Raw genomic sequence first — 27,447 nt, forward strand, 5'->3', positions numbered from 1 at the left:
TCTTTTTTCCATTAGTGTCAAATTGAAGTTTTATAAATATGATATGTAGGTGGGGTGAGCCTATGTTCTAGCTTGTTGGGGACAGTCCCATTTATGCCTGTTGTCCAGGCAGATTTCTTAATAGTGTTCTCTTACTCTCAGTGGAGTCTCAATTGGATAAGTAACATGGCTAGCCTAGCTATAGAACTTGATGGCTAAGAACATCAGTTCAAATCAAGGCTAAGGCTTACCAGACTCAGTTTCCTCAGCTTTAAAATGGGGATGACAACTGCCTAACTGGTAATGTTAATGAGAATTAGTGATATGTATGACAATGCCTGGCTGTACTAAGCCCTAAGTAAATGTTTGATGATGATGATGGTAGTGGGCTAGTTAATAGACTTCTTTTCTCTTTGAGCTTGACTCTTTTCCAGCTTTGTCCTTGACATAATTGCTTTAACAACATTGTTATGAATCACAAAACTGATTGTTACTAAGAAAAGTTCACCACAACTTCTCTAGAACAAAACAGATTCCATTTGATACAAAATTAGTTTTCTATTATAAATTAATGAATTTATTATTGTCTAATTCCAGAGTCATTGTTAAGTTGATGTTGCTAAATCATTTTTAAGCCTCTTATAACCATTGAGTCTTCTTGATTTGACACATCAAATACACTATGAACTGCTATTCTAATATGGCACAAAAATCTTGGAATTATTATTTGAAACATTTAGAAAATCTGAATAAAAGTCACTGTAATTATTCATGGAAAGATACAATAGGTATAATTTCTTACAATTTTTATGTGTGCCTTTTTGTTATTTTATATAATTTCACACTGCGATATATATTGTTCTCTTTCCCCCATAATATTAAATCATAAATTTTTTATATGCTTTATTACAGGTATGGTAAGTAAAGTAATAACAGGAATTTAGATTAAGACTTTTCACAAACTTATCTTTTAATTAAATCACTACTTTTATTTGATTTTTCATCTTCTAAGCAAGTTTTATATATTTCTGGTTATATCACTGACTTAATTTTGTTTTATGTATTTACTTATTGCTATGACATACACATTTTTATATTTTGTTAGGGTTTTTGTTTGTTGTTTGGGGGAAAATGACCTTTCCATTTTCTCTACCAGGCTAATAAGGTTAATAGTATAATAGATATACTTTCATATCGTATTCTATTCTGATGTAATCATACGTAGATATATACGTGTATGTTAAAGTTTAGGCATGTTTATTTACAAAAGTGGCATAGTATGATATATACATTTTCAGCATGCTTTTCCCATTTTATGGTATATGAAACTAAGCTAGGTCAATAAATAGGATCTACCACATTCTACTTAGTAACTATATAACATTTCATAGTATGATTATACCATAGTTCATGCAACCTTTTTTATTGATAGGCAATCAGGTTATTTTTAATTTAATAGACATTTCACATTTGTTTTAAAATATTATAAGAATTTATATTCTCAAGACCAAAGAATAATAGTGATGTTTTATTTTGGAGTACCTGTATTATTCTTTTTAATTTTTACAAAATGGTGGTGAACAGTGTTTTCTCATTAACTTAAATAGCACAAAAGAATTTTCTTTGTAAAAATGCTGCATAAAGTAATGGCTGACTACTGTTGCATTGAGTGGATATACCATAGTTTTTCATTAATTTTTCTCTTTTTTGGGTTTAAAATTTTTTTATACAATTAATAGTAAATACCTTTGGAGCAGAAATACTTTAAAAAATATTTTAGTTTTCCTTAGGATAGATTTGTATAGGTGCACTTACTGATTCAAAGGATATTAATTTTTAAGGTCTTGAAACACATCACCAATAGCTTTCTGAAAGCCCTTATTGCACACTTTCTTCTCACTTACCTTTGGGGTGGTCTCCGAATAGCCCTTTTTGTCTACACATGAATGGTATATATCTAAATCTGATCATTTCATGTCCATTTTGTTCACTGTAGTCCCAGTGAAAGAAATAAACTAACAAGTTCTATTAACTCAGGCTTCTATTAAATCTTCAATAGTTTTGGAATATATTTACTTTTTAAAATTCCACTTCTCTTTCCTTAGCACAGGCCATCCTCTTTTTTTGCCTGCATTTTATACAAAAGACCATTTCAAACTGGTCTTACTGTCTAATCTTATCTCTTTCTGAGCTTTTAGCTACCCTTTATCCAGAATGATCTTTGTTCAATGCAAGTCTAATTGACAGCACTTTTCTGTTTAAAACCAAAAGGCTATTCATAGTCCTTAGAATGAATTCAACATTCTTCTTTCTATAACCTCATCTTTCTAGCTTCTTATTCCTGTTTCCTACAGCCCTTTCCATTTTTTCATCATGAAACCTTTGTAGTACTGTTATCTTTTTTGATTAGGTCTCAGTTTCTGTGGTGTTCTCTTCCTAGTACCTTTAATCTCCCTACTTTGCCACCCTCAGTTGTGGTAGGTGCCCTCCCAGTGTGCTTCCTTTTGTGAAGTCTGGCTCATAATTTCTTGTTTAATTGTGTGCACATCTTCCCTCACCCAGTTAGACTGTATGCTTCTTGAAGCAGGTGTTATATTTTGTTCACCAAGTGTTCTTAAGACAAAGCATGCTGCCTGAATCTGAGTATGTGTTTGTTGACTTGAAAGCAGTTTAGGGACTGACTTCTTATCAGTTCTAGGTCAATTTTCATAGTATCAAAAGATTTTAGTTATCTGTTTTTTGTACCTCTCCATGCTTATTTTCTCTCACTTTCTATTCCATAATCTATTCTCCATTCATTTCAGCTGTTTTTAAAGACTATACAATATTGTTTAATATTTTTATGCTTTTATAAGTCCTGTTTTTTTTTTTTAAACTGGAATGCCCTCTCTTATTAAGCTTTTCACATTCTTTGAAACCTTTCTGATTCATCCAAGTTGATTTGATCACTTCTTCCTTTAATGTACAGTCACAAATTTCTTTAATAGCATTTATTCACAATATGTTGTGGTTCTTTGTTTTTATTTCTGTTTTTCTTAGTGGATTGAGTTCCAGTGAGATCTGTGTCTTTGTTGTTATAGCCATGACATCAAATGTGTACTGTGTAAAGATAATAAAAAATGTTGGTCAAAAATGAATTATTGAATTATGTTTATAAGAAAATTTATTTTAGTCCATTGGATACAAAGTATTCTAAAGATGGATCGTGTTAATTTCTAGGCATGATTGCCTATGGGCCTTCTTAGATATATACATCAAAAGATTCTAAAAACATTGAATTTAGTGAGAAGCTAATTACTGAATACAGTAGGTCTAATATATTTTTATGGGAAGAAATAATATCCCAGTCAGACCATAGAAATCAGAAAAGGGAAATACAATTTATTGTTTTTATTTTAATATTTATATCTCTAATATTTAATATTTTCTGTAGTTGGAAAGTACTTTTCAGAGTAATTAATATTTTCTGTAGTAAATTGAAATATAATTCATGTTGAGCAAATAAGACATTTTGTTTATATTTTAAATACATCAACTTTGTTTTGTTTTAGATATGGAACTCAATTTATATAATCTTAGCTTAAAAATAATTGGTGTTGTGTTACTGGAAAATATTTAATTCTTCTGCTAATATTAAATTGTCATGTTTCCATCTGTAGAATAACAGTTAATCGTAACATATTATTCTTGTTTTTTCATAGGGTCAGTACTCCTTTTTTTTGTGGGGGGCTGGTAGTGGGGATTGAACTCAGGGGCACTCAACTACTGAGCCACATCCCCAGTCCTATTTTTTATTTTATTTAGAGACAGGATCTCACTGAGTTGCTTAGCACCTCGCTTTTGCTGAGGCTGACTGTAAACTCATGATCCCCATGCTGCTGCCTCCTTAGCTGCTGGGATTATAGGCGTGATCCACTGTGCCTGGCTACTACTTTGTTTTTGTCAGTATCTAGAAATATAATTGAAATATTTTTCCTTTATCCATCTTTTCTATACCTGTCTAATGAAGGATAATTTGTATTTAGACTGCATTTCAAATTTATTATAGGATGGCAGTTTCTGTTTGTTTCATCAAATGGAAGTATAAAGGTCAATGGTCATGAAAAAAGCTTGTTTGATTAAAAATGTCCAGTGTATATGTACTGTCATAATTTCTTTTTCAAATACTGTTTAACTGTGAAATTTAGAATGTTTTAAAATTTGAAGGCATTTTTGAAGGTGCTAAAACTCTATAGTACTTTTCTATAAGAAAACAACTTAAAGTGTAGCTCAAATTTTTCTTTTCAAGCAAAATGTTAATAGGGAAAAATTCTTTTTAAATTTTATTGAAATTAATCTATCGATTTTTTCCCTTAAAAATCATGAAAAATAGCAACAACTATAATTTGTGTGGGTTTGTTTTATATATATGTGTATATATATACATATATATATATATATATATATATATATATATGTATATATGTATGTACATAGTAATCACTTCAAAAAGAAACGATTTAATGAAACATGGTTAATAGTCCTAAAATGTTTATTGAGTTAGACATTCCTTTTCACCATCAATGTAAAGCTCAGGTTATCCTTTGTTACATGTGCACTCACACACACACACACACACACAAGATTATAGAAATTTTTTGGTTTTCTTTTTGATCATCTGGTTTCCTTAATCTCTATCACAACACGTAGAAAAGTCAGTAACATTTTTATCTTGGTTTTGTACCAAGACTGTTGCAGACATTAAATCTCAAAGACTTAGTTAAAACTAAAGAATTAAATTAAAAGTTGGTTTCTGGTATTTCAGTAGGAAAGATATTTGTTTTAAATAAATAAATGGTTTATTAGGTTTTAATATATGATGTTGAAAAATATTTGTAAGATTATGTATTTTAATAGAACTTACTGATTATCTGAGACCTAGTAACTATACCAATTATTTCATAAGATAATAGATGGGATTTGTACTTTATAAACTATATTTAAGATATTAATGTGTGTGAAATGGTGACTAGTTTATGGTTGGGGGTAGGGGGTTGGAGTAGGGAAACTGGGAGAAAAGTATAATGTCCAAAGATGGTTATGAATAAATTTTCATGATTTTAGTTTGACTTATTTTTGTTCGTTATAGTGTTTTCATTTTGTAAGCTTTTCTATGCACATACAAAATGTTTCTCCTCAGGCCCCCTTGTATTTGCTGGTCCTATTTTTATGAACCACCGAGAACAGGCTCTAGCCAGACTCAGATCCCATCCAGCACAGCTAAAGCATAAACGGGACAAGCACAAAGGTATTTGGTCTTCATTATCAACTAGGTGGGACACTCTCCCAATTTCTTCCACTCATTTGAATATTGTCTCTGGGAAAATGCACAAACCTGATTTCTTTTACTTTCTTCTATCGTGTTTTGTAGCCTGAGGAGAAAGAACATGCTGAAAGTGGTACATGAAAGTGACTGTTACGCTTCTCAGTTTCCTGTTGTTGTTGTTAACTTTAATAAAGACGTCTTACAGTGTATCTTCATTTCTTTTCAAATTTCATTTTTAAAAAGGTGGAAAAATTTTGTTTCTTTCTAATTTTGGTCTTTATTATCTGTTTTCAGATGACCATGATATAGCATTTTATAGTCCTTTTTTTTTTTGAGTGCTGTTTATATGACTTAGAACTAACAAAATTATTAACTGTAATGAAGTGGTAAGTTAAGACTGCCATTATATTTTTCTACTGTTTTAATATTAAAGTTTATAATACACATGAATATACAAATAAGGATATTTGAGGTTTAAGTAGAGATAGATGTAAGTAGTGAGTGAGCTTTAATTAGATTAACCAAGTCTGAAAGGGAGTAGGAATTTATTTTTGAATTATTCTTTGAGGTCTCAGAGTTCTGGGTTAATTAAAAATATTCTGAACGTATGCTTGTTTTTGTTTTAAAAAAATAAACAATTGGTCAGTTAATATCAGGAATGAATTTAATGCAGAGAATTTTAAAATTTATGTATAAATTATGCCTTGAGTCCTGGCATGTAAATCAGGGGGGCTCTTCACTGGTTAGTCCAACTTATTATGGTTGCTATCTTAAACTCCTAAGTCCTGAAAAATAAAATAGGAAGTTTTAAAACCACATATTCTAATACTTTGATCAATGTTTGTGTCATATTTTTTTCTCTTAGAGTTGAATAAAAATACATATATTTTAGTATTATCATTTTATTTTCATTTACCTTTCTCAGTCTGTTTGCCACTCAGCAAAAGTAGAAAACAAAACAGACAAAACTTCTGTTTTTAGGAAAGCACAAATAGAGAGCTCAAAACTTAAGATATATATAGTCTGCAGAAATAAACTTTGGGTGTTTATGTAATTAACCATAGTAAGATTTATGATCACTCTGTTTACTGAGTGCTCAACAATGCCATTAATACTTAAATCTAAGGAATAATATTTGGAGTGTGAATTATTTTAATTATTGCCAGAACTTTGATCTCTCATGCCACTGTTAGAATAGGATTGTTTCATTTGTGTTGTCCCCTCAATTGTATGAAAGTGGAATTTTTCCAAGACACTATCTGAAGCTAATACTCATATTCCGTGAAATAGTTTAAAATGTTAATATCTTAGAGATAAGAATCTTTAATTTTTCTAGATATTTTAATTAAATGTCAAATGAAGACCAGTGTTACAAATTTAAAGAAGTCTTTTTCCAAGGTCATATAATTATTAGCTATAGAAACTATTAAATGGTAGCTAGCCTTATATTAATTTTGTCTGCCACAGGGCTAATTTTTTGTATAGTTTTAAAAACCTCTTTGGCAGGACCTCTTTGCAGTTCTACAGTATAGGACTAGATTTTTTGTTTTTGTCTTATTTTTCTGGTTTTACAGAATGAGACTGTTTCATCTCTTTACTCCTTAAAATGAATACAGAATACAAATAACATCATCATATGATACCTTATTTACATAGAGTATTAATTTACCACTTACTAGTTCCCATCCACACACTAACCCTTTACCTTCATTGTCCTGACATTTATTCATCAACTGCTTTTCTTACATATTTTCATTGTCTTTTACTATTTTTCCTTGTATCTCTCTTTATTTTAACCACCTTTTCCAGTTTATGCACTGAGAAGTTTACTATACTAATTGTTATACTCTATATTACTGATGTTGTTGGTACAAATTGTAGGGTGATAAGGATTAAAATTTTCTAGACTATAACTTTTTTGTGGGGTAAGAGCTTTGGATTTATTGTTAACAGGAGTGATCTCTAACTTGGAAATTGGAGAACTTCTGGCCAATTGGAGATCTCAGAAGGTCATGGAATGGCAAATTTTGACTAGAGGCAAAATAAACTATAAAAAGCTGAATCAATGAGTAGAATGTATTTAACATAATAAATTATTCTAAAATGTGAAAATAAATGATATTTCAAACAGAGACCTGGGTTAACATTTGTTTCAGTGATTTAGTGCTTTACAAAGAAAGATTTCAGTATAGTATATCTAATTATTATCTGTTTCCATATTTAATCTTGAAATCTGATGTTTCAAGTGACTGATGTTTAATTCTGAAGGCATGCTGCTAAACACCTGGATTATGTTACACCTGTTTTCTGTTTGGAAGCAGTACAGTGTAACTGAAATATTCTAGCATTTGGAATTAGAATTCCACTTTAATCCTAAATTTGTCATTTATAAGAACTACATGACTGTTCATAAATTTTTTAGTCTCTTTGACTTTAGTTTCTTTATGAAAATAAGAATGATAATGCATAAGTTTCTATGAAAATTAATCTACATATGCATACACATATATACATGCTTAAACTTAGTCTTTGCATATGGAAATCCTCTATGAATTCTACTGTACCATTTATGAACTTTGGGCTGGTTACTTAACCCCTTGAACAACTTAATTTAGTCACAACCCCTATAGGTTAGTTTTCTTATTTGTAAAATAGTAAAACAATACCTGTATTATTGAATTGCTGTATTGATTAAAGAAAGCAACAATAGACAATATTGATTACTTTTCATACTTTATTAATTTAATTCTCATAAGAACCTTGTAGGTATGTACCATTGTTGCTGTTTTATAGGTGGAAAAACTAAGACTTAAACAGTCCAGTGTCCCGTGTTATACCACTAGCAAATGGTGGAGCCAGGGTTCTAATCTAAGTCCTAAGGCTCTAGAACCCACAAGGACATATCCACTGTGGTTTTTAAATTTTTACACAGAGCAAGTGCTTAGTGAATTGCAGCTGCTTCTGCTCTTACCAAAATACTCACTGTATTCTCTGATGGTTTTGGTGACTGAGAGTACCCCCCCTCATGTAGCTTTATGTAAAAATTAAAATTTAAAGTGCTTTAGAAACTGACTTTTTCCTTCTTCTGTATACAAAACTATGTCTAAACAATATATTCACGATATTTTAGATACATGTCTGCTAAAATGTTATAGCTGTTTTAGTACTAATATCATATGATGTATACCTGTGAACATGTATTAAGGAAAATACAGGTAATATTCATACTTAAATGGACAGTTACATGACTGTTAAGTAGATTGTTTTTCTTGAAAACTTGAGATTAAGTCTTCCTGCTGCTCATTAACACTTTTTTGAATAATGAGCTTGGACAAAACTAATCTTGCTGCATTTCATTGTTGATTCTTAAATTTGCACTCAATTTTTGGTTACTTATTAAGTACCTTTTTTCTTTGTTCAACTTTTATATGTTCCTCAATTATTAAAATTATATGTGATTTTTGACATCAAATAATGTATGTGTGTGTATATATACACACATATATATATAAAATATATATATATTTAAATTCTGCCACTATTGGTGCTGCTAATCAAGAATCTCATCACCCCTTTTTTTACTTATAATATTTCATCATCTATAATACTTGAGAAATTATCTTGTATAGATACAGGTTGTTTAGATGAGCTTCAACAAAATAGTTCTTGTTGAGTTTTAACCTCTAAATAATAGCAATTACTCTTTTAGTCATTATGGTTTTATTCAGTAAATTGCTAGGTTTCCCTTTTTTCCCCTTTCTTTCCTTGATGCTATGCCTCTATTGTGGGATTTGTGTCTATATTTAGGCTCCAAATCAAAAATGGGGACAAATGCTAAATACAAAGGTAAAAGTTAAAAGCTTCTAAGCAGACATCAGTTCATGTTATAAAGTGGGATGATACTTGAAATGTTTAATGTAGTTAAGTTTGCCAAATCATGTGAATACAACTTGTTTTTCATTTTCATCATATTTGGTTTTAATAATTAGATATTTTTATCAATTCAGAGAAAGTTCTGAACTTTCTTTACATATGATTTAAATAGTTTTAGAAGGTATGTATTTCTTTTTGTGTAAGATGTTACCAGTCATAATCATTCCACTGTCTTTTCAAGATGAGGAAGCTTTGAACTAAGTATATTTCATTTGAAATGAAACTAACTGTGATTTTCTTTGTTGTTGCTGATTCTTTGATTTAATTTGGCAAACCCACATTAGATAATTTAGCAGAAGAGGAAGCATATTCTTTATCCTATTATAGTAAAACCTCTCACTAATTCTGAATTTATGATATACTTCAGATGCAGTATTTGTGATTTTTATTTGAGTAAAAAATTCAAAGTAATTTCTTCCTCTGAATTTTCAGGGTCATACTTTTAAGGGGAAACCTGTCTAAAATCACTAGCTTTTCAAACCAAGGGCTCAAGAAATGAAGGATTCCTTCAACGTGCCTTCAACCTCTGGGTCCAGCAGTTAATTCTTGTATGTTAAAGGACTTTTATGTTTATGGTACATTTTAATGTAATATTGGCCTATTTCGAAGTATGGTATAGGTGAACACATTTATTGTAGCTTTTAGTGTAATCTGGGATCTGTTCTGCGTGAATGTAACAAAACTAAATTTTTACTTAAATATTCTATTTTTTGGTAAGTCATATGGGCCTACCAATTATGTTATTCCGAATTAGTGAGGTTTTACTGTCCTAGTGTTATAAAGAGTTTAAAGCTTTTTGAAATGATAATCAGTTATAGAAAGTTAAGTCATAATTTAGGTAAAATTTGCCTTACCTGAATATTACTGAAAATAAGGTTAAAAGAAAGGATGAAATGAAAATACATTGATTGGTGTTGTTCTGTTTAGCATTCTGAAATGGGTAATGAATTAAAAATGTGTGTCTGTAGTTTCACATATGTATCTGCATATTATATATAGTTGTTTAGAATTGCTGTGCCATAATAGAGTGGTTTAGACTAGTTGACCTTTTGAAATTCCTTCCAAATTTTTATTTATTCTGTGTGCAAGGAATTTGAGTCTCAATGACGTAAAGGTCATATTTTAATAGTATTAACATATAGTTTTTTTTTTAATTAGGAAAAGCAAGTTGTAGCTTGTATTTATACATTCCAAACTAGGGTTTTTATATTCTAGAATGTGGTTGTTGATGCTGTGGTTAAAATGCTAGAAAATTTAATGTCAGAGTAAATTCCAGTAGTGGAAAAAAGGCCTAAAGCAAGCTTAGTAGAGGAAATTGTGAAAAGGATAGTGGAGGAAAAATGCAATGAAAACAGAAAGGTTTGGTTGGGGGTACTGACTGGGGGCAGAAAAAGACTACAAAGCAGAATGGCTTGGGGGCTTAGGTGGGACAGGAGGTATGGTGAGAGTAGTTCATGAAATATAGTGCATTGAATAAAGCTTTTTGATCTTCATACATTTTTCAAAGTGCAGTTAAGTTTAGCAATACTGGACAATGTAGCCTTTTTGAGATCTGTTTGGGAAAGCTAAGTCACTGGGACTCAATTTAAGATGACAAGTACTAACAATATCACTAAGAAAAATAATTGTTAAATGACTTTGCATGCATTTTTTTAATGCAAACTAAATTTTCCAGTATAAAATTTAAGTCTTACATTTAAAAATTTATTTCTATAACTTAATTACCTATTTTCATGACATAACTGGCTAGCTTAATAGGTTTTATCCATAACCAGATCTTATCTTTGTTTTTATTGATTTAGTGATATTTGTAAACAGAAGTATACAAGGAATCTTTTCAAATTTGCTTCTTTGCAGGTAGATTCTTGATCTATCACTTCTAACAGCTGCAGATTCTTCTTGCTTTTCCCTTTTAACATTTTTATCATTCTTCCATAGTAAACTGATAGTAAATTTTATTGTGAAGAGAAATAATTGCTTAATTATAAATTATAACACTTACAGATGGAAGTGGGGAAAGAGGAGAAAAGGATGCAAGCAAAATCACAACGTATCCTCCAGGCTCTGTGCGATTTGACTGTGAGCTCCGAGCAGTACAAGTTAGCTGTGGATTTCACCACTCAGGTAGCAGCTGGAACGTTAGGGTATAACTGCATTTTTACAATTGTGCTCAATAACTTGTTTAATTTTGATGAAGTAGCCTGTTAATTGTGTAAAAGTGTGACAGTATCTCTTAATTCTACAAGACTTTTGTATTGATTACAGAATCTCTTTTAAAAACTATAACATGATGAACAGGTACTGTACATGTTCAGAGATCTGTCTTCTAGTCTGTCTTTTGAGGGACTTATTTTATAATTCATGAAATCACCAAAGATGAATTTATCTCCCTAATCCATTTTAGCTCTTATAAAGCACTGTAGTTTTTATAATATAGTCCTGTATTTTCTTAATGTTTGATAAGAAAAGTTCATCATCAAATGTATTATCTTAAAATGTACAGAATAATTAGATTCTTAGTAAATTATTGATATTTGGGTTAGATAGCTCAGGTTGTATATTCAACCTTTATAAAAATTAAAAATGTTAATTTTCTTCTTTTAAATGAAATATGTTTTCTTATTTGATCAGGTTTTGATAATCATTAAAGCTCTACCATTTCATTGATGTTGTACATAATTTGTAGCATGCCAACATCTGCTTCCTATAATTACCCTAGATGTTAGAAAGCGGGATTTAAATGGAATTAGTCATTATCCAGATTTTATAGTTAATAAGAACCGATATATTATTTAGCATTAATATTTTAAATGGCATTTCTAAGAATTTTAAAATATGTATTATGAAAAGCATGCATTTTAATGACCTACAAAAGTGTTTTTCAAAACTAAAATTTATAGATTCTCATTAAGTACAAATTTGGATTAGCTTCCATTATCTGTTTTTAATGACTATAAATTTTAGAAAGTGAAAATTACACTGTTTTCCATATAGTTATGATAGAAATATAAAATGTATAAAATGAAAAAATAAAGTTGTATATTTTGGTTTCAGTGGTTTTAATGGAAAATGGAGATGTGTATACATTCGGATATGGGCAGCATGGGCAGCTAGGACATGGAGATGTCAATTCCAGGTACCTCTGACTTTTTGTTTGAAGATGCTGGATTCTTTCCCATGGTCCTCTTTTCTTTTTAATCCTTAGTGTTTCTTTTCATCTCTCTTCTTAAATATGCATTCCCAGAATTTAAATATTCATATGCTGTTGCAAAATATGAACGTTGAATTATTGTGGTTCCTGATTTTGTGGTTGAGTGCTTTTGTGTGGTAGGTAATCATGTATTATAAGGGAAAAAGTTGATTTACATTTATGCATTTTAGATATAAAATGATTATGTTTATCACAAAATTCAACCATGTTCTTAGTGTCTCTTTTTAAAATTTTGAATATGTGATAGAAAAGACAGTGAATATCCTCATTGCATTTTTTTAAATAGCAGCAATAGAGTTGGCGCTGTAGCTCAATGGTAATATAGCATGTGTGAGGTCCTGAGTTCCATCCCTGGCACTGCAAAAAAAAAGAAAAGAAAAGAAATATTTAAATAAATAAAACATAAAAATCAAACTGTGGATTGATTCAATCATGTTCCTTAATGTTGTCTGTTTTGAAATGTCATCATAAAGTTATTAAACTTATGAATAATTTTCAACAAAACCTTTTGGTCTTAATAATAAACCATTTTGACTTATCCCTCAAATAGCAAAGAACTATCTAGAGGAAACTTCTAGTAGTTCTCTTCTAATATCCATTCTTCCCTAATTCAGTTGGTAATAAGTCTGTTAGTCTGTTGGTGACATGACCATAGGGCTGAAAACCACCTTTCTCAGTCTCCATTGCAGCAAGATGTGGCCACATGAACTATAATTTTATGTGCCACTTTAGAATGAAGCTGTTAAAAGGAAGGGGGTATATCTCTTCATTTCCCCTTCTTTTCTTGCAACTTGCTGGCTAGAATGCATGGCTGGTAGATCTACATTCAACCTGTGTTGAGAATGAGAGATACAGGTTAGAAATAACTTGGTACTCTGACAAGATAAACTGCCACAAAAGCTCCTTATAGTTAGGTGCTACTTGAGAAGTAAACTTCTATCTTAAGTCTCTTTACATTACAACAGCCAGTACAGAGTGCTTTTGGTAAAAAAAAAAAAAAAAAAAAAAAACAATAGAAAATTCAACTTTCTTAATTCAGGTCTTCCCAAAAGGAGATACCAAGACAGGATTAAATGCGCAAAGGATTTATTAGGGGGAAACTATAAAAGATAAAATAGGAAAAGAGCAGACATAGAAAAGGAGATCATTCAAATACAGGGCCCACAGGTCTAAGATCCTTGTAAAAGGAGAGGGAAGAAAACTTTGAGTAGGAAGAATATATAACAGTGCAGTTTTGAGGACATTTCAGTCAGGCCAGTGGAGTGCCTCCAGGCTGAGGTTGCCTTGGAAAGAGTTCCGCATTGGACAGGAATGGACCTGTGTTCAGATCTTCACCTTGCTTAGTCATCAGCTCACAGCATTTCAGGAGAGATAAATGGCCTCATGGATCCAAAGAGACAACACCTGGGGCTGACAATCAGCTTTGCTTCCTCCAGCAGTTTATCTTAAAGGAGATATAAGTGATTTGTGTCTGTAGAAACCAGACTTATTTTTCAAGTCTGGAGAGGCACAGGGCAGTTTCAGGCCAAACTTGATCCAGCAGTTCACCTCTCTTGTGCTGGGCAAGCACTCTACCATTGAGCCACACCCAAAACTTTTGACTCAGCAGTTCATTTTGCACAAGAAGCCACTTTTTGACTTTCCATTTTACCTAATTTTTCCTTGTACTCAGATTATGTTATTTCATACCTGCCAGAATCATAGGGACATTTGTGGTTTCTCATTTACATACACTAAAAGAAAGGTTCTCTTCCAGATATTAAGTTAAACCCACATCTGCTTTCATTTAAACTTGAACTCAATCCACTGCTGTGACAGGGATGCACTTCGGCCGTTTGTATGGTAGAGACCAAAGATTCCATAATTCATGTGTATGAAGAAGCTAGTGACTTTTTGTTCTGTTTCACATTGAAGACTTATGACACAGAAGGTTTATCGTCATCTTCAACATTATTATTGTCTTTACTTAACTGGTAGTTGTTTTGTGAGCCATATAAACTGGAAATAGTGTGCTACAGTTAAACATGATGGAGTCTCAGTTATGTGTGCAGCACAGAAAGGCACTTTTTCCCAAATCAGACTTTTATATTATTGCACAAAAAAGAATTGTCAGCTGTAATTTGTGGTCTTAAAAAGGTTAGAAGGGAAATAGTAAAAATCATGATTATGCCCAACATGTTATTTTGCTGTTCACTGTAAACAATGAGCAGCATCAGTCAAGATCCTGCCATACCACATTGAGCTGTGATGGCTGTGAAGAGGTTACTGGAAAATATTGCATTTTTTGGTCCTGATAATACCAGCAAGCACCATTCCTTAATTTACAGTGACTCCCTGAGGTGACGGTATCACAGCAATACACTCACTGTTTTTAATAGCTTGAATTTACCATTTTTGTGAAATAAGATAGCTTTTAATGTTGGAACAAGTTATCAGGGTTTTTATAGAAGAGTAAACTCTTGTAGAATCTGCTTTAACTGCCCAAAGTTGTTTTTTTACAACATGGAAAGTTTCACTAGTGCTTCCCTGAAGTGACTTGTAACTGGAAGGCTGGTAACATTAAGCCTGGGCAGAGCTAAGGGGGATAATACAGTGTAGTACTACCTACCCAGTGTTTCCACTGGACTGCAGTTCATCAAGACTGCTTCTGTTTCACCCACTCTGGTTGCCCCATTGGTCTCCATCAGTGTGGAAGTTGAAAGGCAAGAACTAAGAACGGTATTATTAATTTGGAAAGGAATTTAGAATGTCAGTGAAGGAGTAACCACAGAAGAAACAAAGAACCTATAGCACACATTAGTTCTAAGAAACCAAAATTTTGATGGGTATTTGGTTAAAATAAAGTATATATTTGGAAGTATTCATGAAAAGTTTCTAGCAATCAAATGCTCTTAATTGGGAATTATTATATAGCCCACATCAGTGTGTTGATTAATGTAAGAAATATTGTATACATGATGATGAATGTAGAAAAATGCTATGGATAGTCTCTTTAATCGTTGCCCTGTCAAAATGGCTAAATTCAATCTCGATATTGGGTCCTGATGCCATCATTTGGTGTAGCTATATGACCTTGGTCAAGTTATTTAGCCTTCTTGTGCCTCAGTTTTTTCCTCTGTTAAATGAGAGTAAGTATATCTCCCTCTGAAGATTATCTAAGAATTAGAAGAGAAGAGATAATACTGTGTGCTAAGTAAACACTAAGTGCTCAGTAAATGTTAATCATTAGCATTGCTAATGTATGTCAGAAGACTTGTGAGGACTTTTATACATTCACTCATGACAACCGTTTTTTTACTTTGTTTTGATCAGTTTGTTTAAATTTCTGAATTCCAAATTCTTTTACCATTTTCAGTAAACTTACACCTGGATATTGGGAAATGCTTTTATTCCTCTTTTCTCAATAAGATAATGTTTTTGAATATCATTTTTTTTTCCTGCTCTCCTGTTGTTTTGCACTGTTATGCTACCCAATCATGGTGTCTGGAACCATTTTGGCAAGGTTTGCATCTTTTTTCACTACTTCTTACCAACTACATAATTATGATTTCTCTAAGTTTTCATTTTTATATCCCATAGCATTGTGGTAAAATTAATGTAATGTATGTAAAGTGCTTGTCATAGAAACACATATCTAATTTTTCCTCTTGTTCTTCCTTTGCTAAATAATGTAGTAATTTAATAATCCATTAATATTGTCGAAAGAATTCAGAGGTCATAGATTAGAAGACCTGTAGCCAACTATGGGACATATCTTTTAAGCTGTACGGATCTACCCATAGAGTTACTTTGATAATCAGTAATACCATTTTAAATAAAAATGCTCTATAAATGAATTTAGATGCAAAAGTCCTCAATAAAATTCTGGCAAATCGTATACAAAAACATATCAAAAAGATCGTGTACCACGATCAAGTAGGATTCATCCCAGGGATGCAAGGCTGGTTCAATATAAGGAAATCAATAAACATTATTCACCACATCAATAGACTTAAAGATAAAAACCATATGATCATCTCGATAGACGCAGAAAAAGCATTCGACAAAGTACAGCATCCCTTTATGTTCAAAACATTAGAAAAACTAGGGATAACAGGAACTTACCTCAAAATTGTAAAAGCTATATATGCAAAGCCTCAGGCCAGCATCATTCTAAATGGAAAAAAACTGAAGGCATTCCCTCTAAATTCTGGAACAATACAGGGATGCCCTCTCTCACCACTTCTATTCAATATAGTTCTCGAAATACTGGCCAGAGCAATTAGACAGACAAAAGAAATTAAAGGCATTAAGATAGGAAAAAGAAGAACTTAAATTATCACTATTTGCGGATGATATGATCCTATACCTAGAAGACACAAAAGGGTCTACAAAGAAACTACTAGAGCTAATAAATGAATTCAGCAAAGTGGCAGGATATAAAATCAACACGCATAAATCAAAGGCATTCCTGTATATCAGCGACAAATCTTCTGAACAGGAAATGAGGAAAACCACTCCATTCACAATATCCTCAAAAACAATAAAATACTTGGGAATCAACCTAACAAAAGAGGTGAAAGATTTATACAATGAAAACTACAAAACCCTAAAGAGAGAAATAGAAGAAGATCTTAGAAGATGGAAAAATATACCCTGTTCATGGATAGGCAGAACTAACATCATCAAAATGGCAATATTACCAAAAGTTCTCTATAGGTTCAATGCAATGCCAATCAAAATCCCAATGCCATTTCTTGTGGAAATAGATAAAGCAATCATGAAATTCATATGGAAAAATAAAAGACACAGAATAGCAAAAGCAATTCTAAGCAGGAAGTGTGAATCAGGAGGTGTAGCGATACCAAATTTCAAACTGTACTACAAAGCAATAGTAACAAAAACAGCATGGTACTGGTACCAAAACAGGCGGGTGGACCAATGGTATAGAATAGAGGACACAGAAACCAACCCACAAAATTACAATTATCTTATATTCCATAAAGGGGCTAAAAGCATGCAATGGAGGAAGGATAGCATCTTCAACAAATGGTGCTGGGAAAACTGGAAATTCATATGCAACAAAATGAAACTGAATCCCCTCCTCTCGCCATGCACAAAAGTTAACTCAAAATGGATCAAGGACCTTGATATCAAATCAGAGACTCTGCGTCTGATAGAGAAAAAGTTGGCTCCGATCTACATATTGTGGGGTCGGGCTGCAAATTCCTTAATAGGACACCCATAGCACAACAGTTAATAACTAGAATCAACAAATGGGACTTACTCAAAACTAAAAAGTTTTTTCTCAGCAAGAGAAACAATAAGAGAGGTAAACAGGGAGCCTACATCCTGGGAACAAATTTTTACTCCTCACACTTCAGATAGAGCCCTAATATCCAGAGTATACAAAGAACTCAAAAAATTAAACAATAAGAAAACAAATAACCCAATCAACAAATGGGCCAAAGACCTGAACAGAGACTTCTCAGAGGAGGACATACAATCAATCAACAGTACATGAAAAAATACTCACCATCTCTAGCAGTCAGAGAAATGCAAATCAAAACCACCCTAAGATACCATCTCACTCCAGTAAGATTGGCAGCCATTAGGAAGTCAAACAACAAGTGCTGGCGAGGATGTGGGGAAAAGGGTACTCTTGTACATTGCTGGTGGGACTGCAAATTGGTGCTGCCAATATGGAAAGCAGTATGGAGATTCCTGGGAAAGTTGGGAATGGAACCACCATTTGACCCAGCTGTTGCCCTTCTCGGAATATTCCCTGAAGACCTTAAAAGAGCATACTACAGGGATATTGCCACATCGATGTTCATAGCAGCACAATTCACAATAGCTAGACTGTGGAATCAACCCCGATGCCCCTCAATAGATGAATGGATAAAAAAAAATGTGGCATTTATACACAATGGAGTATTACGCAGCACTAAGAAATGACAAAATCATGGAATTTGCAGGGAAATGGATGGCATTAGAGCAGATTATGCTAAGTGAAGCTAGCCAATCCCTAAAAAAGAAATGCCAAATGTTTTCTTTTATATAATGAGAACAACTAAGAACAGAGCAGGGAGGAAGAACAGGAGGAAAAGATTAACATTAAACAGAGTCATGAGGTCGGAGGGAAAGGGAGAGAAAAGGGAAATTGCATGGAAATGGAAGGAGACCCTCATTGTTATACAAAATTACATATAAGAGGTTGTGAGGGGAATGGGAAAAAATAAGGAGAGAAATGAATTACAGTAGATGGGGTAGAGAGAGAAAATGGGAGGGGAGGGGAAGGGGGATAGTAGAGGATAGGAAAGCTAGCAGAATACAACAGTTACTATTATGGCATTATGTAAAAACGTGGATGTGTAATCAATGTGATTCTGCAATCTTTGTAATGTTTTGAATAACCAATAAAAAAAAAATTGCAAAAAACAGACAATTATAGGAACTTTCCTTTCTTTTCCTTGTTTAAATAGAACTAGATGTTTCTGTGAAGGCATACAACCCTTTGAAGTGGTAATTATTCATTTGCAAAAACTTTCTGTACCTCAGAATTGACAACTGCTTGTTTTTCATTGTTATTCCTACCAATTTTACTCCACCCTCAAGTAAAAACAAAACAAAACAAATAAAACTGCTATTTTGAGGCCATTCTTTTCTTACATACATGCTTGTCAGCCACTGTCTTCTATTCACTGAAAATTTAGCATCTGATTCACAGTATATTTTTATTCTGGTCTTATGATAGTTGTGACTTCAGCATCATATGAATGGTCCTATGTAATAATCTTATTTTGATACTCTTATATAGGTGAAATTCATTTCTACCTTCATGGAAGTATTTCCCATGGCCCCTGGCTGAATCCAGCACAGTTATAAATTAATTCTTAATAAGTTTAAGCACTTATAATCTGAAGCCATTTTCTTCTTCTGTTACATAGCTCCATTGTGGTTGCCTTTATCGATACTTTATTCCCTATTAATCTACTTTTTTACTCTTTCATCCTTTTCACTCTACCCTTCCTAGCCAAGTTAGAGATTTTTATCATCTCTTCGTTCAAGATAGAGAAAATCTACTTAATAATAGTATAATAGTATCCTCAATTTTTTACCTTTCTGGTCCTGTTTTTAGAACCTGGCAAAACTTTGCATGAATCAGTATGTCTGTATTTTCCATGTCTACCCTCAGGTTTCTGGAAAGAAAGAATCCCCATAACTCTGAAGATTATTACATGATTTTCAGATTTAACCAATTCCTTTGAAGTGGAATCGTAACTCTGCTGTTTTGAACTGTTTGTTTTAAGATCTTTTGAGAGAATTTGATAATTTGTATGGGCTCTCTCTTAAGTAGATTAGAAGAATATACACATGACAGTTTGCTTACCAATTTAGGGGGTTCCCAGATCTCTTGAGGCTCACTCATGGTCTTCCTAAAAGTCTTGTCAATCAAATTTTAAAAGCTCTTGATCTTTTAAATTTTTAAAAATTCTTGATCACCACCAAGTAAGCAGATTTTCTCAATCTTGAAGTTCCCTACTCACCCACCTTCTTTCTTTCATCATAGAATGTCCACTCATATCACATTAAAAAAAATAAAATTGTTTGGAAATTCTTCAGCCCATCAAATCTGCACACTTGACTACTTCTATATCATTTCTCTACTCCTGTCCTCAATTTACAGTGAAAGAGGAACTTGCCTTGTTCATGCTGCAAAACCTGCTTGGCTTTTCTTTAGGCATGTGGTTCTGTTTCCTTTCTTCTTTCTTATCTCTGTCTATCCAGTCTCTATCTTCACTCACACTTTTTTGCTGGGGGTGTGTGAGATTGGGGATTGAACTCAGGGGCACCCAGCCACTGAGCCACATCCCCAGCCCTATTTTGTATTTTATTTAGAGACAATGTCTCACTGAGTTCCTTAGCACCTCATTTTTGCTGAGGCAGCCTCCTGAGCTGCTGGGATCACAGGCATGCATCACCAAGCTCCTGGCCTTCACTCACACTTTGAAACTTCCTTAAATCTCTGTTATCTCAAAAAGAACAAACTTCTGCCAGACCTTGTGACACATGCCTATAATCCCAGCCTCCAATCCCAGCATCTTGGGAGGCTGAGACAGAAGCATTGCCAGGTTCAAAGTCAGCCTTGGCAACTTAATGAGACCCTGTCTCAAAATTTTAAAAAAAATTTTAAAAAGGGGTTGGGATGTAGCTCAGTGGCTAAGTGCTCTTGGTAGCTGCCCCCCATCCCCCGTTCCCCAAACAAACTTCTTCTTCAGTCTCATTTTCATTTTTATTTGCTGGTTCTCCTTTCCTTTTCTCTTTACTAATGGGATGCTTCTAGGGCCTTTGCCTGTGCTCTGTTTACTCTTGTTGGCTATGGTGTGGCTCCTGCTTCCACCAAAGAGTCTTATGCTAAGTCAAATAGCCACTTCTGTGTCTCTCCATAGTATTGAACATGCATTTTATTTCCCCTTTTTGAAACTTTCTTTCAGTGGCTCTCCCTGCCTGGTATGTATTGAACATCTGAGAGCTTTCCTTTCTCTTATCTATACCTGAAGTGTTAGCAGAGACTCTTTAAAAACCTAGGATCTCTTTCCTCTTTCTAGTAGCCTCATTTCTTCTCATGGCACAAGTGAATGTTACCACCACCTACCTTGTTGCTTAAGTAGAAAACCTTCCTTGCCTCATATCAGTCATTTATCAAGTTTGGCTGGTCCTCATCCTTACTTAGCTGTCAAATTCATCCATTCTTTTCACTCCACACTGTTCCTAGTTCAGGCCTTCATCATACCTCACTCAGACTCTAGTAAAATTTTCTTACTTAGGCTTCCAGCTGCTAATCTTGCCCCTTTCCAATTTGTTTTTCATTGTAGTGTGAATAAACATTATTTTTAGGTGATTTTAAGAAACTTGAAGTGTCATAATTACATTGTCTCAAAGCAAAGCTATCCTATTATGTGTGAACTGTTTCTAATGACAGATATTGGTTATTTTAATTATAGATAATAGTTAATAAAATAGTTACTAGAAGTAGGAAAGAATATTAGGATGTCATTTATTATAGTTACTATTTATTAAATGTTTATTGTGTGCTGCCAAACATTGATTTAAGCACTTGATACATATGAACTTCTTTATTATTTACAAAAATGATGTGGACTAGATACTGTTTATTATTGTTCTCTGTGTTATATAGGAGAAAACTGAAACACAAGAAGTATGAGTGACTTGTTTAAAGTCTTGGTCTCGTTGTTGAGTGGCAGAGCAGGATTTACAGTGAGCACTTGGGCTGTAGAGCCTGAGCTCCTAGCCACTGCTGTGATTGATACCTCTCATGTTACTGTAATAACTGACTCAGTAACTACTGTGTTAAAATCTAAGATTATAGTGATAAAAGTTAGAAAAGAGGATTATAAAACTGTTTAATCTAGTTCCTAGGTTGAATGTTGAATTCCTGTTAAAGTATCACATAATTTTTATTTTGTTCAACAAAGATCTTTGACATGCCATCCAGACTATAAGGTATCAGATTTTTTTCCTTTTAAAATAAAAGCAGCACTAACACTGTAGAAAAATTAAACATTATGTGTTCATAATTAGGGTAGTAATTTCTGAATATCTAATTATGAACACATAAACATTATATGGAAGTAGTTTCTAAATAATCTCCTTAAAGCTAGCATTTTCATCTTTATTTACCTAGCATATAGCATGGAGACAGGTATAGCACCTAATTAAGTATTAACTGAGTATCTTTTTTAGTACCTTTTTCTACTCCTCTTGCACTGTTTGTTTATTGTTTTTTGTTGTTGTTGCTGTTGTTTTTAATATCAGATGGGTCACGTAAGAAATTGACTTAATTTTTTTTTTTTTTTTTTTACCTAGGGGATGTCCCACACTTGTTCAAGCCTTGCCAGGCCCTAGCACACAAGTCACTGCAGGCAGCAACCACACAGCAGTCCTTTTAATGGATGGACAGGTCTTCACATTTGGAAGTTTTTCTGTAAGGAATTTTTAAAAATATTGATAATATTGCATGAAACCATTGACTTATAATTTATCTACCTTATCTTTTTATGGTTCTGGTGAAATTCTTATTTTAATAATAATTGCATATGCATATTTCTTACCTCTGCCTCCAATACTCACAAAACCTGAATGGCATTCTTTGAAAGGATTTTCACCTCTAGCTCAGCACTAGAATTTATTAATTTAACAGATGTGTTAAGATTAGACATGGGTATTCCATATCAGAACCCTTTAATCATTCAGTAGAGTTAATTCTGTCATTTTGAAAGTTATTTCTCAATTTTAAAAGATTCTTTTTCTTAATATATAGAACTGTTTCTATTTTAGAACTTTTTAAATGCCTAATTTTTTAAAATTAGATTTGCTTAAAATTATGCTTCTCTTTTTCATCTCCTTTTATGTGTTTGTCTGTCTATCTGTTTCTCTCTTTCTCTCTACCAAAGCTTGAAGAGTGAACGTGCTCTGAGAGTTTTATAAAGTTTGGGAATAGTAGATATTAAATAAAATCTTCCTAAGACTGTGCAGATAAATCTGTACCATCTCTGACATGAGTAACTGTTCAGAAAGAACTGTAAAACTTAAGTCTTCAGGGTGTAATTTACAACTCTTAATTAAAAACAACAACATCAACAATATATGAACTTTAAAAATATGTTGTTTGGAAATGATTTCAGAAACTTACAGAAAGTCTGCAAAAATAAGAATAATATATAAAGTGCCATACATCCTTTAATCAGATACCCTTATTGGCTAAAGAGTGTATGGCATTTTACATGCTATTCTTATTTATTTAAGAGGTGAATAGATTTACCTATTGGTATTATTTCAATCAGTTTAGTTCGCACATGGGCACACTATTAACTATGTGTGCTTAGATGTGTTTGTATGTTGTGTATGTATTTTATAAAATTTTCTTCTGAATATTTTAACAATAATTTATGTGTACTCTAGCCCTTTACTCATAAATATTTTAGTTCATATTTGGTCAGTGGATTTAGTTAATACATACACATTTTTTGGTATTTTTTCCCCTCTCCATTCCAGGATCAGGCATTGCATTTGCTTTTCTCTTTAGTCTATAACATTCCCATAGGTTTTTTTATTTTTATTTTTCATTTGCTGTGAAAATTTTGAAGAATAATGTACTTTTTTCTTGTTTAATAAAATGTTTCTCATTTTTGTATCTCTGATATCTACAAAAGTAGTAAACTCAAATAGATGTTACTCTATTTCATTTCCCTGCATCCCTGCTTCCCCTCCCCCTTTACTCTACCTCTGTAGGTAATGAATGCCATTGTTTTCTAATTAATCTTTCTTTTATTTTTATCAATAAGTTAAATAAGTGCATACATACACAAACACACCACTCATATATATATACACACACATATAATATTTCCATCTCTCTTTTTCTTTTTTTAATGTTTTTTAAAGTATTTATTTTTTAGTTGTAGTTGGACACAATACCTTTATTTTATTTATTTTTATGTGGTGCTGAAGATCAAACCCAGGGCCTTGTACATGCTAGGTGAGCACTCTACCATTGAGCTACAACCCCAGCCCCTCCATCTCTCTTTTTCAAAAGGTGTTTTTTTTCTATATATGCTCTTTTGTATTTTGCTCCTTTCACTTAATATACCTTCTAGAAATAACATTATGTCAGTTCACAGAGATCTTTCTTTTTCTTTTTTTAAACTTCTGCATAGTTCTTTATTGTATGTATATATTGTAGTTCATTTAGTTAAATTTTTTTTGTGTGTTCTTTTATGGTGCTGGGATTCTAACTCAGAGCCCCACACGTTACTAGGCAAGTACTCTGCCACTGAGATACATCACCAGAAATCCTCCACCGCACCCCCCTCACTTTTAAAAATTTTTTAAAAATTTGAGATAAGGTCTTGCTAAGTTGCCCAGGCTGGCCTTGAATTTGCCATCCTCCTGCCTAATCTAAACCTCCCAAGGAGCTTGGATTATAGGCATGTACCACCATACCTAGCTAACTTGTCAATTTCTTAGCTTAGAAATTTCTTATGATTATTACAAAGTTTAAGACCTTGTAATATTTTGCAATGATAATAATAATAATAAATACTGTTAGAAGTGTATCATTGAGGTAAATTCTAAGAAGTGAGGTTAGTGCCTATGTAGGTTTGTGGGATATTAGCAGTTCTGTTTTGCTTTCACATCATCAATGGATGAAAGTCCCTATTTCTCTTCAGCCTTACCACACCATATATTATCATGCCGTTTTAGTTTGTGCCGGGTTCATAGGTGAGAACCATCAAGTCCTGACCTTATTAATGTTTTGAAATTAAACGTTGAACTCACTTTTGGAGGATTGTTTTGTCCGTGCTTTTTTGAAGTCCTCTTCATTCCTCTGTTCCCCTTTCTAACCCTCTTTCATGCTCTTTGAGTAGTTGGGGTTGCAGGGTGAGGCAGGCAGAGAACTCTATTGGAATTTGGTTTCTTCCTCTGGTTACTGGTTACTTAAAGACTGTAATATCTGTTGTCCTATTTTAGTAAGCATTTAAGCCATTTGTGAAACATGTTGACTTCGTGTTGTTTGGGAGGAGAAATGTGACAAGATGTGAAATCAGTTAATTGTTATTATTCTCCAGCCCCAGAAGTTCTAGTTGCAGACTTTTATGAACTCAAGTGTCTTATTTATAATGACATTCTGAGTCCCTTTGGGGGATGTTGCGGCATCTTTTATTTTTTGGTTGCTTTCACATGAGTTCATTGGTAGAAAGGGAGTGCATGTTTAGTTCAGCAGTCCATGTAATTTCTTCTTCCTTTCAAAGCAGAATATTTCCCTGTATAAGATATAATTCCCAGGACTGGGGTTGTGGCTCAGTGGCAGAGCACTTGCCTTACACATGTGAGGCACTGGGTTCTATCCTCAGCACCACATAAAAATAAATAAACAAAATAAAGATATGTGTTCATGTATAACTAAAAACATGTTTTTAAAAAAGATATAATTCCCTCACTGTTCACAATATTATGCTCCTTTACTTTTGTCAAAAAATGACAGACATTGAAAAAGATGAGAATAAACATTGAATGATTTGGCTGCTTCTCTAGTCATGTACTTAACTTTCCCTTTTCCTTATACTTCTGCATTGAAGCTCAGTTGCTTCTGCAGTTGTAGCTATTTACTTTCTATTATGTTAAAGGACTAAGGGAACTCAGTAGAAGAATTTGACCAGAGTGTTTGAATTACTTTAGGCTCCCTGTTCTTCAAGTTTTTGCCATGGTTGGTTGATCATTCCTGTTGTGGAAATGCTTGTAAATATTCTGAAGGCCACATGCAGCATTTTCTGCCTTCCAGCCATTTTAGGAAGGGAATGCTGTGGGGAAGGAGAGGTCCTCATCCTATATGAATGAATGATATAGTCTGATCCAACATCATCATTCTTCTATTCTTTTTCAGGTACTTGCATAGTAGTGAAAAACTTTGTTACTTTTTAAACTCTTACCTAAACAGGTACCTATAGACATCCATATTGAAATAATATTAAATATTTAATATTTATTTGAGACATCACATCTTATCATTGATGATCCTATTTATTTTGAAACAGAAATAAACACAAGGTGCAGTGGCACATGCCAGGAATCCCAATAGCTCGGGAGGCTGAGGCAGGAGGATTGCGAGTTCAAAGCCAGCCTCAGCAACTTAGTGAGGCCCTAAGCAACTTAGCGAGACCCTGTCTCTAAATAAAATATATTTTAACAAGGGGCTGGGGATGTGTCTTAGTGGTTGAGGGCCCCTGGGTGCAATCTCTGGTATGACTTTACCCTTCCCCCCTCAAAAATAAAGCCAGGAATGAAATAATTTACTACTACATCATGTAAAAATCACCAAACTTTTTTACGAATTGATGAAGCACTTATTAATTCTCATGTACTTGCTACATCATGGATTTTTTCTAATTGTATTAACAATTCCAGTATTTATTATTTGATATTTTACCCAAATATTCTCTCTTGTGGGTTCAATAGTTATGTTCTTTTGTATTTTGAACTTAAAATGTCAAAGATATTTTTTAAATGAACCATTTATTATACTGTTTTAAACATACTTGTGTTAAAATAATTAAACATATTTATGGTTTTTTTAAATGTAGATAAAGACAATGTATTTTGGGAACATTTTCTTTTTTTCCTTTTTTTCCTTTCAATAAAAAGAAAAAAGGTTTATTGCTTTTCCAGCAAAGGAGAAACACAAGGGACTCCTGTCTCAGAAGCTGTTCCTGCTCTTCAGCAGGAACAGGGGCTTTTAATGAAGTGATTCAAAGGCTATATTCCATGGTTCTCTGTTGGAGTTATAATTAACTTGTTAATTTGGGAGATAGTCATTTCTGCTATCTTCTGGTACTATTGGTGAACATTTCTTGCATGGGAAAGTATCTCAAAAAATAATTTTGTATTTGGTCCAAATTTCATATGTATTTCATCTATTAAGACAAACTGTTGATGAAGAATAAGTTCTCATAGTGGTATTTTTAAATATAATATCTCTTTAACTTTACAAAAAGTCTAGTTCATTCATCCAACAATGTTATTAATATGGTTTATTTAATTTTTTAGAAAGGACAACTGGGAAGGCCAATTTTGGATGTGCCATACTGGAATGCAAAGCCAGCTCCCATGCCTAACATTGGATCAAAATATGGAAGAAAAGCCACTTGGATAGGGGCCAGTGGGGACCAGACTTTTTTACGAATTGATGAAGCACTTATTAATTCTCATGTACTTGCTACATCAGAAATTTTTGCCAGTAAACACATAATAGGTAATACTAATAACATACAAATGACCTCCCCCAAACCCTTGTGTGGGTTAATATAGTAAATGGTTTGTTGTTCCCTATCATAATGAAATACAGTCTTAGAACTTTTTGTATTTTTCTTTCTTTCTGTTTAAAGAAATTTAAATAAAACCTCTAAGTGGCTGTGTTTATATGTGTCTCTATGCTGGAATAATTGGGAGAATTACAATT

At 32.9% G+C, this 27,447-nt stretch overlaps 1 protein-coding gene across 5 annotated transcripts in view; it reads left to right on the plus strand.

The window, feature by feature from the left end:
• The window catches only part of Mycbp2 (MYC binding protein 2), a 290,494-nt gene that overhangs the window by 93,988 nt on the left and 169,059 nt on the right, over positions 1-27,447 (plus strand). For 4 of the 5 annotated variants that reach the window (XM_076872632.2, XM_076872633.2, XM_076872636.2 and 1 more), the window contains exons 18-22: positions 5,159-5,266; positions 11,222-11,341; positions 12,272-12,353; positions 22,299-22,416; positions 27,036-27,240. In XM_076872632.2, the coding sequence (XP_076728747.2) occupies positions 5,159-5,266; positions 11,222-11,341; positions 12,272-12,353; positions 22,299-22,416; positions 27,036-27,240 (633 nt within the window). The remainder of the gene's footprint in view (positions 1-5,158; positions 5,267-11,221; positions 11,342-12,271; positions 12,354-22,298; positions 22,417-27,035; positions 27,241-27,447) is intronic. The other variant, XM_076872637.2, reaches the window with a different exon arrangement.

The sequence above is a fragment of the Callospermophilus lateralis genome, chromosome 12 (assembly GCF_048772815.1).
Source record: "Callospermophilus lateralis isolate mCalLat2 chromosome 12, mCalLat2.hap1, whole genome shotgun sequence".
Lineage (NCBI taxonomy): Eukaryota > Metazoa > Chordata > Mammalia > Rodentia > Sciuridae > Callospermophilus > Callospermophilus lateralis.